General features: G+C 44.0%; 1 protein-coding gene across 2 annotated transcripts in view; it reads left to right on the top strand.

The window, feature by feature from the left end:
* Window positions 1-12059, top strand: part of pan3 (poly(A) specific ribonuclease subunit PAN3) — a 238230-nt gene that overhangs the window by 77994 nt on the left and 148177 nt on the right. For both annotated transcript variants that reach the window (XR_005463200.1, XM_038818382.1), the window contains exon 4: window positions 3831-3898. Coding sequence is in view for 1 of the 2 variants with exons in the window: in XM_038818382.1 (XP_038674310.1) it covers window positions 3831-3898 (68 nt within the window). In the remaining variant the exon portion in view is untranslated. The remainder of the gene's footprint in view (window positions 1-3830; window positions 3899-12059) is intronic.

Raw genomic sequence — 12059 nt, 5'->3', positions numbered from 1 at the left:
TTCCTTCCATGACCCCAGACTGTTACAATGGTACTTAGTCAAACATACTTTTATATCTCCATAACGATGGCATATTGTTTAGCTGTAGGTGAAATGTTGGGCGGCACGCTAGCATAGTGGTTAGCACTGTTGCTTCACAGCACCATGAACCCGGGTTCGATTCCCGGTTTGGGTCAATGTCTGCGTGTGTTTCCTCCGGGTGCTCCGATTTACTCCCACGAAGTCCTGAAAGACATGCTTGTTAAGTGAATTGGGAATTCTGAATTCTCTCTGTGTACCCAAACAGGCATCGTAGTGTGGCGACTAGGGGATTTTCACTGTAACTTAATTGCAGTGTTAATGTAAGCCTACTTGTGACACTAATAAAGATTATTATTATTATTAATAATAATGAGTTCATTTTAAACTTAAGGGCAACTATGAGGGCATGTCAGTAGAGCTAGCTAAAGCGAACTGACAAATTATGTTAAGGGGATATTTCCAGAATACACAGAATAGAATATATTCCAATGAGAAAGAAAAAAGTTCCAAGGGGAAGACCCATCATTTGTGGTAAACTAAAAAAGTTGGTATCAAACTTAAAGTGAAAACATATAATTGCACAAAGATGGGTGACGGGTAGGAGATTGGACAGAATATAACCAAACAGCAAAGAAGACTGAAAGTTTAAAAAGGAGGGACAAATTAGAGTACGAGATAAAGTGAGCTAGAAATAAAAATACAGAGAAGAGGTTCTGGAATTATTTAAAAAAGAAACGAGTCAATAAATTTAGAGCTTGGTCCTATAGAAAGCAAGTCTGGGGAATTAATAATGGAAAATAGGAGACAGCAGATTAACTGAACAGATATTTTGCATTGTTTTTCACTATAGAGGACACAAGTAACATCCCAGAAGTAGCTGTACTTTAGATCATAGAATTTACAGTGCAGAAGGAGGGCATTCGCCATCGAGTCTGCACTCACCCTTGGAAAGAGCACCCCACTTAAGCACGCGCCTCCACCCTATCCCTGTAACTCTTTAACTCACTAACCCCACCCAACCTTTTTGGACACTTGAGGGCAATTTATCATGGCCAATCCACCTAACCTGCCCATCTTTGGACTGTGGGAGGAAATCAGAGCACCCGGAGGAAACCCATGCAGACACAGGGAGAACGTGCAGACTCTGCACAGACAGCGCCCAAGCCGGGAATCGAACCTGATAACCTGGAGCAGTAAAGCAAATGTGTTAACCACTGTGCTACTGTGCTGGAAGGGAGGGGATAACTACAGGAATTTTCAATTAAAGGGTAGTGGTACTGAGCAAATTGTTGGAACTGCAGGCTGACAAATCCCCGGGTTCTAATCATCCTAGGATAGAAGATTGGCTAGCTATCAAGAAACCAAAGGTTGGCAGAAATGGGTCATATTCTGGTGAGCAAGATGTAACAAGTGGAATTTGCTCACTTCTCAGCCCTACTGTTGCTTACAATCTTATAATCTGGTTGAGAACATACACAGCTGATTTCCCTGTTTGCTTGGCTCCCAGATGTCCTGCTTTCTTTACTGCACTGTTATCAGCTTGCACTTTCAGTGACTTGCACCACAAAATATTTATCAACCTAATTGCAAGAGAAACTCAACTGATGACAGGTGTCACCAAAAGAGAAAATGCTGGAAAATCTCAGCAGGTCTGGCAGCATTTATGAGGAAAGAAGAGAGCTGATGTTTCGAGTCCACAAGACCCTTTGTCAAAGCTGATGACAGGTGTTGTTAGATGCGCTGCTGAAACAATGGCTAATGAAACTCGCACAAGAAAAACAATCTAGATACAAAAGAAAAAAGGAAAGCAAAGAAATAAAAAATGGTATGCAGAAAGACTAGTCAGTAAGATAGGGAAAATCTAAATTTTATAGAAGAACATTTCAAGGCTAATACAAAAACAAAATGCTGTCGATGTTGGAAATTTGAAATAAAAATAGAAAATGCTGGTATATTCCAGAAACGGCTGAAGGGACTGAATACTGCAAATATTATAGGCCTTGACAATATCATGGCAATGGCGCAATAGAATTTGCCATGCCCCAACTAAGCTGTTCCAGTATAGGTACAACACTGGCATCAATATGGCAATGTGGAAAATTGCCTAGGTATGTCCTGTACACTAAAAGCAGGACAAATCCAACCTGGCCAATCACTGTCCCATTAGTCTACTCCCAATCATCTGTAAAGTGATGGAAGGGGTTATCAACAGTGACAATTAGGGATGGGCAATAAATGCTGGCCCAGCTTGCAATGCCCAAGTCCCATGAACAAATAAATAAATAAGTGTTGCGGCTTCAAGAACCAGTCCAGGGCTAGGAATTATGCAATGAGTAAATTCACCTCCCCTGTCCCAAATTCTACCCAGCATCTAGAAGAGGATGGGGCTGTCCACTTGGGGGTTGTGTGTGTGGGGCTGTCTTGTACAAGGCTTGGTCTGAGTTTTTTTACATAGTTAACCTGGAGTTTGAGGTGGTTTTTTTCCCTTTAACTCTTACGATCAGGGTAAAACTGGCAGAACCATGCGAAGGTAGTGATTTAAATTGTTTCTGTCAGATGGTTCCTAGCTCAGCGCAAGTTAGCACTTTTGGGCAATTGCTGGATCAACCCGTACATGGGTAGAGGGATTCCCCAGCGCATCATTGGGATAACCCCTAAATGTGACGTTGGGGAATCAGGAAGTTATGGGCTAGTTTCACTGTTTGTCACTCTCCCAAGTTTGCTATTATTGGTAATTTTTTAAATTTTACCCTGTATTTCAATACCTAAGTCCTTTAGAGATGATCGGAAAGCATTAATCCTAGCTGTGAGTCGTGGTGAACATCACTGTGTACCATATTCCTATCTGGGGAAAAAATATTTACCATAACTCATTATTTTCTACCCTTCCACCAATTATATCTAAGCTTACACTGACCGTCCTATTCCATCAGCCTCAATTTTGTTGACCAGCATATTGTGATGTTTTGTCAAATGCTTTCTTAAAATCCGTACAGACTGCTTTCCCTTCATCCAGTCTAACGTTTGTCAAGTGCAATCCATGCTGATTATCCTTTATTTATGCACAGTTCTGGGTGTCACACTATATGAAGGATGTGAACGCATTGGAGAAAGTGCGGAATAAGTTTACAATGGTTCCAGGAATGGGAAACTTCAGATATGAGGATACATTGGAGAGGTTGGGACTGTTCTCCTCGGAGTGAAGAAGGCTGAGAGGAAATTTGAAAGAAATGCTCAAAATCATGAGGGAGCTGGACAGAGTAGAGAGGGAGGCACAGATTTAAGGTGGTTTGCAAAAGTAGCAAATGTGATGTGAGGAAAAACTATTTAATACAGCGAGTGGTTTGGAATTGGAGTACACTGCTTGGAAGTCTGGTGGAGGCAGGTTTAATCAAGGCATTCAAGAGGGTATCAGATGATTACTTTAAGAGAAACAATGTACAGGGGTATGTGGAACAGGCAGGGGAATGGCACTAAGTCATGATGCTGATTTGGAGAGCTGGTGCAGACACGATGGGCCAAATGGACTTCTCCATAACAATTCTGTGATTGTGAAATTTTAGCACTCGAGTGGTTGATTAACGGTGGTGAAATTACATTGTCAAAAGGATGAGACAGATAAAGAATTACAGTTTTGTGAACATTGTGTGTAAAGGTACAAGATAGCATGCTTTGGATATTCACATTTAACCTGTGCATCTGACACTTTCCATAAGTTGCTGTACCATTTACACACACATTATGGTTAATGTCATTGTCTCACTGTTACTTATTCTTTTTTAACTTGTGAATTAATATTTATTTTGCAGATCAACTAAATTTACCTCCCTCATTGTTCAGTGAATTCTCCAGCCTCAGCATTTCTCAGCGGCGAAAGGTAGGTAGTTTGGCTACCTTTTTAACTGCAAAGTGGATGTATTTAATTTGGTATTTTCCTTGCATTTCTGCCCCTTACTGTGCAGTCATCCCAAAAGATAATTACCCCATCTCTGAGCATTTCTGGTAGAGGGGGAGAGGAATTATGAAAATGACACCCTTTCAACCAAAAAGATGAATAAGGGTTTCACCCCCACAACCCAAAGATGTGCAGGGTAGGTGGATTGGCAATGCTAAATTGCCCCTTAATTGGAAAGTAATAATTGGGTACTCTAATTTTTTTTTAAAATTAGCTAGTTGTAAGGCCAGATTGCATCGTTGCTCCAACTAACAAAGGAGAAGAAGAACCTGTAGTGTTCACTTTAAATGTCTTAAATTTCATTTGAACGTGAAGTAACATTCAAAAGATGATCTTCCTCTCGGTTTCAGTCATGGCTCAGTGGGCAGCACTCTTGTCTCTGAGTCAGAGGTTGAAGGTTCCAGTCCCCCTTCATGAGCACAAAAATATAGGCTGACACTTGAGTCCTAGGGCTGTCTTTCTATTTTATCTTACCTATTTATCATCTTTAGTTATTTCCAGTTCAACACAGACTTTGCACTTGAGTGTGAATTAGCAGTAATAAATGGAAGCTACCAATCCCCATCTGTGTGTAGGAGTGATACATGCTAATGACCAAAATGTTTCAATGGAAGGAGAAATATGGGAAGAAATTTTGAAGGTTTCTTGCAGTCTTAACATATGGTCATATTGTTTTTAGAAATCACCCCAGAGCTCATTACAACCTTAGTGCAAACCAAGACCATACATTTGATCGAATGTAGCATCAAGAGGCCCTTGTGACATTCAAGTCAGTAGGAACCAGGGGAAAAGCCTCCACTGTTTGGAGTCATATCTAGCACAAAGAAAGATATTTGCAGTTGTTGGAGGCCAATCATATCACTCCAGGAGCTCCTCAGCGTTGTAACCTCGGCCCAACACCTTCAGCTGCTTCATCAATAATCTTCCCTCCATCATAAGATCAGAAGTGGCGATGTTTGCTAATGACTGTACAGTGTTCAGATCCATTTGCAACTCCTCAGATCCTGAGACTGTCTGTGCTGCATGCCACAAGATTTGGACAACATTCAGGCTTGTGTTCATAACTGACCAGTAATACCCATGTCACACAAAGTACTGGGTAATGACCATATCCAACAAGAGAGAATCTAACCACCTCTTTGTTAAATGGTACATCATTGTTGAAACCTCCATCTACAACACCCTGGGAGTTACCATTACACTTCACTGGACAAGCCACCTAAATATTGTGGCTGCAAGAGGAGAGAGCAAATTTTTTTTTTTTCCCCATTCAGGGGCAATTTAGCATCGCCAATCCACCTACCCTGCACATCTTTAGGTTGTGGTGGTGAGACCAATGCAGACACTGGGATAATGTGCAAACTCCATACCGACAGTGGGCTGGGATCGAACCCGGGTCCTCTGCACCGTAAGGCAGCAGTACTAACCACTGTGCTACCGTGCTGCCCTGCAGGCTGGGAATTCTGCAGTGAGAACGTGCCTGGATAATTGCAATTCAACTATATCCGAGAGGCTCAATACCAGCCAAAACCAAGTAGTTATTTTACTTGGGACACTGCCCACTATCTTTAAGCTTTCATTCCCTCCATCACTTGTGCAAAGTGTTACCAGTGTTTACCATCTGTAAGATGCATTTCAGCAATTTTACAATCGTGCCAGAATTTATGAAACACCTGGGGCCTCGAGCTCTTGCCTGGCTGACCTGGTTTTCCCCATGGACAATAAATTCCAACATCATTCCAAAGAAATGGTGGAGAGCAAAAGTCATCACCATATCAAAGCCTGATAAGACCCCATACTTGCATCTGTTGTTCCTGCATAAAATCCTTGAACACCTCATCCTGTGCCATACAACCTGAAGGCTTCTCTATTCACCGGGCGGACCGCAAGGCATCTTCAGGCAAAGCGAAGGGTGGAGGGGTTTGCCTCCTCATCAACTCCTCCTGGTGCTTGGATGTGGTGACCTTGGCGACCTACTGCTCCCCAGACCTGGAATACTTGACCGTAAAGTGCCACCCATACTATCTTCCACGTGAGTTCACTTCAGCCATTATCACAGCGATCTACATCCCACCCCAGGCAGAAGTGAGGAAGGCGCTGGATGAACTGTACACAGTCATAAACAACTATGAAACAGAACACCCGGAGGCCTTGTTCATTGTGGCCGGAGACTTCAACAAAGCCAACCTCAAGAGTGTACTGCCAAAATTCCACCAGCACATCTCCTGTCCCACCAGGGGCGACAACACTCTTGACCACTGCTACTCAAAGATCAAGGGCGCCTACCGTTCCATCCCCCGACTGCACTTTGGAAAATCAGACCATAAGACTGTGCTCCTTCTCCCGGCTTACAAGCAGAAACTCAAGCGGGAGAATCCAGCTAAGAAGGTTGTGCAGTGCTGGTCTGAGGAGACAGAAGAGCTCTTACGTGACTGCTTAGAGACAGTGGATTGGTCCATATTTAAGAACTCAGCGACTAACTTAAATGAGTATGCCACCACCGTCACAGACTTCATCAGCAAATGTGTGGACGACTGCATGCTAAAGAAAGCAGTACGTACGTTCCCCAACCGGAAACCATGGCTCAACCGCGAGATTGTCTCCCTACTGAAGGACAGATCTGAGGCGTTCAAGGCAGACGACCCTGTCCTATACAAGAAATCCAGGTACGACCTCCGCAAAGCCATCCGAGATGCCAAGTGAGAATATCAAACTAAGCTAGAGTCACAGACAGACTTTCGGCGGTTGTGGCAAGGATTAAACAACATAACGGGCTACAAAGCGAAGCCGAGCAGTATCTCTGGCAGCAGCGCACCTCTCCCCGATGAACTTAATGCATTCTATGCTCGGTTTGAGCAGGTAACCAACAATTCGCTGTCGAGTGCCACAGCAGCCCATAATTCACCCATACCCACCATCACAGTTTCCAAAGTCAGATCGGCCTTCCTGAAAGTGAACCCATGGAAGGCGATGGGCCCGGACGGGATCCCTGGTCGTGCACTCAGAGCCTGCGTATACCAGCTGGCAGAGGTATTCACAGACATCTTTAACCTATCCCTACTCCACTCCGAGGTCCCCACCTGCTTCAAGAAGACCACCATCATACCGGTACCAAAGAAGAACCAGGCAACATGCCTCAATGATTACCGCCCGGTGGCCCTGACGTCAGTTGTAATGAAGTGCTTCGAGAGGCTAATCATGAAGCGCATCACCTCTATACTCCCGGAACACCTTGACCCACTTCAATTCGCATACCGTCGCAACCGGTCCACATCAGATGCCATTTCCCTGGCCCTACACTCATCCCTAGAGCATCTCGAAAACAAGGACTCCTACATCAGACTCCTATTTGTTGACTACAGCTCCGCCTTCAGCACCATAATCCCAGCCAAGCTCATATCAAAGCTCCAAAACCTAGGACTTGGATCTCCACTCTGCAACTGGATCCTTGACTTTCTGACCAACAGACCACAGTCAGTAAGAATGAACACCAACACCTCCTCCACAATAGTCCTCAATACCGGTGCCCCGCAAGGCTGCGTACTTAGCCCCCTACTCTACTCCCTGTACACACACGACTGCGTGGCAAAACTTGGTTCCAGCTCCATCTACAAGTTTGCTGACGATACGACCATAGTGGGCCGGATCTCGAATAACGACGAGTCCGAATACAGGAGGGAGATAGAGAACCTAGTGGAGTGGTGTAACAACAACAATCTCTCCCTCAATGCCAGCAAAACTAAAGAGCTGGTCATCGACTTCAGGAAGCAAAGTACTGTACACACCCCTGTCAGCATCAACGGGGCTGAGGTGGAGATGGTTAGCAGTTTCAAATTCCTAGGGGTGCACATCACCAAAAATCTGTCCTGGTTCACTCATGTCGACGCTATCACCAAGAAAGCACAACAGCGCCTATACTTCCTCAGGAAACTAAGGAAATTCGGCATGTCCACATTAACCTGTACCAACTTTTACAGATGCACTATAGAAAGCATCCTATCGGGCTGCATCACAGCCTGGTATGGCAACTGCTCGGCCCAGGACCGCAGGGAACTTCAGAGAGTCGTGAATACTGCCCAGTCCATCACACGAACCTGCCTCCCATCCATGGACTCCATCTACACCTCCCGCTGCCGGGGGAAAGCGGGCAGCATAATCAAGGATCCCTCCCACCCGGCTTACTCACTTTTCCAACTTCTTCCATCGGGCAGGAGATTCAGAAGTCTGAGAACACGCACGGACAGACTCAAAAACAGCTTCTTCCCCACTGTCACCAGACTCCTAAATGACCCTCTTATTGACTGACCTCATTAACGCTACACCCTGTATGCTTCAACCGATGCCAATGCTTATGTAGTTACATTGTATATCTTGTGTTGCCCTATTATTATGTATTCTCATGTATTTTCTTGAATTTTGTTTAATTCCCTTTTCTTCCATGTACTGAATGATCTGTTGAGCTGCTTGCAGAAAAATACTTTTCACTGTACCTCGGTACACGTGACAATAAACAAATCCAATCCAATCCAATATCCCAAATCGTAGAAGAAGTCCTTGGCGTCGACCAAGCTGATTTCCGCAAGGGCTGCACAAGGGAGCAGGTGCTGGCTCTTATCACTTAGACCCCCCACCTTGGACAGGCAAAGAGTACATCGAAAAGACAAACCAATGGATTCCCCTAGGGCTCAGTAATGGCTCCAACCCTATTCAACTTGTTCACAAATTATCTTCCAAAAATTCATATATGCCGACGACATCTGCCTTGCAACTCAAGCACCAGAGTTTGACACCTTGTACTGGATCTTAAATGAGGAATTGCCAAAACTTGGCCAATACTGCAACACATGGCGACTCCAGCCAAGTCCTTCAAAAACAGTATGCAGCTTATCTCATCTTTACAATGCAAATGCCAATAAAGAACTTAACATTCAAATGAATTTCTACAAGTTAAAGCACCACCCAACTCGTTAACCTTGGGTGACCTTTGATAGGACCTTCCCGGAACATCTAAAAAGAATTGCAACCAAGGTCAAGTGCAGAAACAACTTAATTGCCAAACTAGCTGGCTCAACCTGGGGTGCGACTACTACCACCCTCCGAACCTCAACACTTGCACTTTCATACTCAGTAGCAGAATACTGCGTCCTGTTTGGTCAAAATCATCTCTCACACACACCAAGTTGACACCCAACTTAATGCTACCATGCATATCATTACTGGAACATGATGTACAACACCACGGCCGTGGCTCCCTGTCCTGGTAAACATCACTCCTCCACATATCCGCCGACAGGCAACAACCTACAAAATGACAGAAAAAGTTCATAATACCCACCACCTGCTACTTCATCCAAGATATTATTCCCATCAAGAAGACCGATCTGGAAAAACCCTCCATACTGGACTTCAACGCAAATTCCACCTGGAAAAATGAATGGGAATGATTGGATATGATCTCAAATCCAACCCAACAGCTTCCTGATTTCAACCTTCCATGGAAAGAATGGTCCAGCTGTAACAGATTCAGGACTGGCCACGACCCCTGCTTGGCCAACCAGTATAGATGGGGCATTAGTGCCAGCCCCCTTTGTGTCTGTGGGAGAGAGAAAACTATGTGCCACATGACAGAGGAATGTACAAACCACAGAATCAACGGAGGCCTATCCGCACTCAACACAACAGGACTGAAAGAAACTGCTTGGCTTCGAGACTTTGCATTCACTAAATAAATTAATAAACACATTTGACTATCTACCTTCAATAGAAGTTGCCAAACCCTCAAACCTTTATCACCTAGACGCACAACAGATGGGAAGAAAAAGATCTGGAATATAAACCAATGGGTGACGAGCAATAAGAAGAGGTTTTAGATGAGGTGACTGATAACAGATCAAAAAGATGAATTTGAGTACTTTTTAAAGGAAAGATAAGCTTGGGAATGGAGTTCCAGAGAATATGGCAGAGACGATTAACACAAGTCGACAATGATCGGGCAAAGGTAAAACTGGTGTGCCCAGATGGTGTGAGCTCAAGGATTAGATGATATAGAGAAGTGTGTCAGCCTGGAAGAGATCACAAACAAAGTGAGTCAAAGCTATAGAAGAATTGAAATGATGCATTTCAGTTCAATACATTGTTAAATCAAAGAATTGTTATGGTGCAGAAGGAGGCCATTTGGCTCATCGTGTCTTCAGCATCACATAAGCAATCCGTGTTGTAAGGAACTTGTTAAATCCTTGTCTTTTTAATTATTGTCCTGCGCAACATTACAGCATTTTGGTTTTGAGCTGACCCCCTCCTCTGTTGCAAGCTGTCATGTGGACTGATCCAACAGATCCCTTGGATTCGGTATGTTCTGTGGTATAGCCTGTGATGACATTTTGATGGACTCGGCTACCATCCAATCACCTCAATTCCGGACATTTTCATGTTTTCACTGGTGATTGGTCAAGCACTTCAGAATGTTCTGGAGAACACAAGCAAGCCATTTTGTCAAGTAGTTTCACTTTTGGGGCTAGACCTAGAAGGCAGCACAAAGCAGATCTCTACGCTTTCAGCTTGGTGATTTAAACTTGTTCCAGCCAGGCCTGTGGAAGCCCCTCCTGTTTAAAAACCTGCAGGTAGTAATTGGGTCTGTGGGAATTTTAAATCGCTGTTTGAGAGGGCTGGTGATGTAAATCATTCTTTCTATCAGCTAAGGCTGGCATTTAAAGTGCCCTCCAGTCTGCCTGTTCCACTTTTGAGTAAAATGCTGGGGAACTGAAACTGTCTTTTCTTAACTGATGACCTGTGGTTAAAGACCTTTCTCTCTGCAGTCAGCTCGACTTGCAGAACCTAGTCCAGCGCCACCTGCAGGAAGAAGGGGATGTTTAGAAACCTAGTGAAATCCTCAGGTGAAGCGATCTAATGTTACCTCAGTGGGTCTCTGGGTTAGACTGGCAGAGGTCCTACAATTGCAAGTGATTCTCTGGAGAGAATTCTACTGCCTCCATGTTCTAGTTGAAGACAACTGTTAGGAAAGGCAAATCAACAGAAGAGTTCTACACTGCGTCTTTGGACGATCGTGGACCAAAAAATCCACAACCTCCGCAGCGAAGATTTTCAAATCTCTCATACCTCTTAATCCCTGATTTTTTTTGACCCTTTATATCCCCTCCACTGTGTGCCTGGGTGGAGGATAAGCTGGGGTTTTGGGAATAGTTAGACTAGTAGACATTGTTCCATTATTTCCAATATATATTAATCTTTTTCTTTGTTATAAATAAAGTTTTAAAAAATGTTTTACTTATAACTTTGCTACCTATAACTCATTGGAGCAGTCAAGGATTAAAAATCTCAGGAAAATGCACACATTATTGGTTAATTCACTTGTGTTGGGACTCCGGGGTCGGTGGGGCTGGAATTTGACCGTGTACTTGCCCATGGTATCATAACAATGTCGGCCAACAGGAATGGAGGATGTGAAAGTAAAATTTCCTATGGGTCAGGATACAGGTTGGCAAAACAGCATTGAAGAAATCGCATCTAGAATTGTGAATATGGGTTTCAGCAGTGATGGGTGGATGGAAACTCTTAATATTGCACAGTACGGGTCAGTAGTGCTTAGAATGTGGATTGTGGAGCTCAATTGTGGGATTAAACTAAAAGACAAGGGTTTGTGCAGTCTGGTTCAACGTGAGTTACTAGATAGAGAAGGAAATAAGACTTGGGTTGTACAATGAATTAAGAGCAGGAGTCAGCCATTTGGCTCCTCAAGCCTGCTCCTGAATTTGATAAGATTTTGGCTGATATGACTGTTGCCTCAACTCTATTTTCCTGTCTGCTTCTTATGCCCTTTGACTCTTGTCAATCAAGAATCTATCCAAGTCGCCTTTAACAATATTCAATTACCCTGCTCCCACTGCTTCCTCATAAAATTTATAGTGCCGAAGGAGGCCATTTGGCCCATTGAGTCTGCACCGGCCCTTGGAAAGAGCACACTACCCAAGCCACACTTCCACCCCATCCCCGTAACCCCAATTAAGGGCAATTTAGCATGGCCAGTCTACCTAACCCGCACATCTTTGGACTGTGGGAGGAAACA

This window comes from Scyliorhinus canicula, chromosome 14 (genome assembly GCF_902713615.1).
Source record: "Scyliorhinus canicula chromosome 14, sScyCan1.1, whole genome shotgun sequence".
NCBI lineage: Eukaryota > Metazoa > Chordata > Chondrichthyes > Carcharhiniformes > Scyliorhinidae > Scyliorhinus > Scyliorhinus canicula.
Note: the sequence above shows the minus strand (reverse complement) of the source record. Positions and strands in the feature narration are given on the sequence as shown.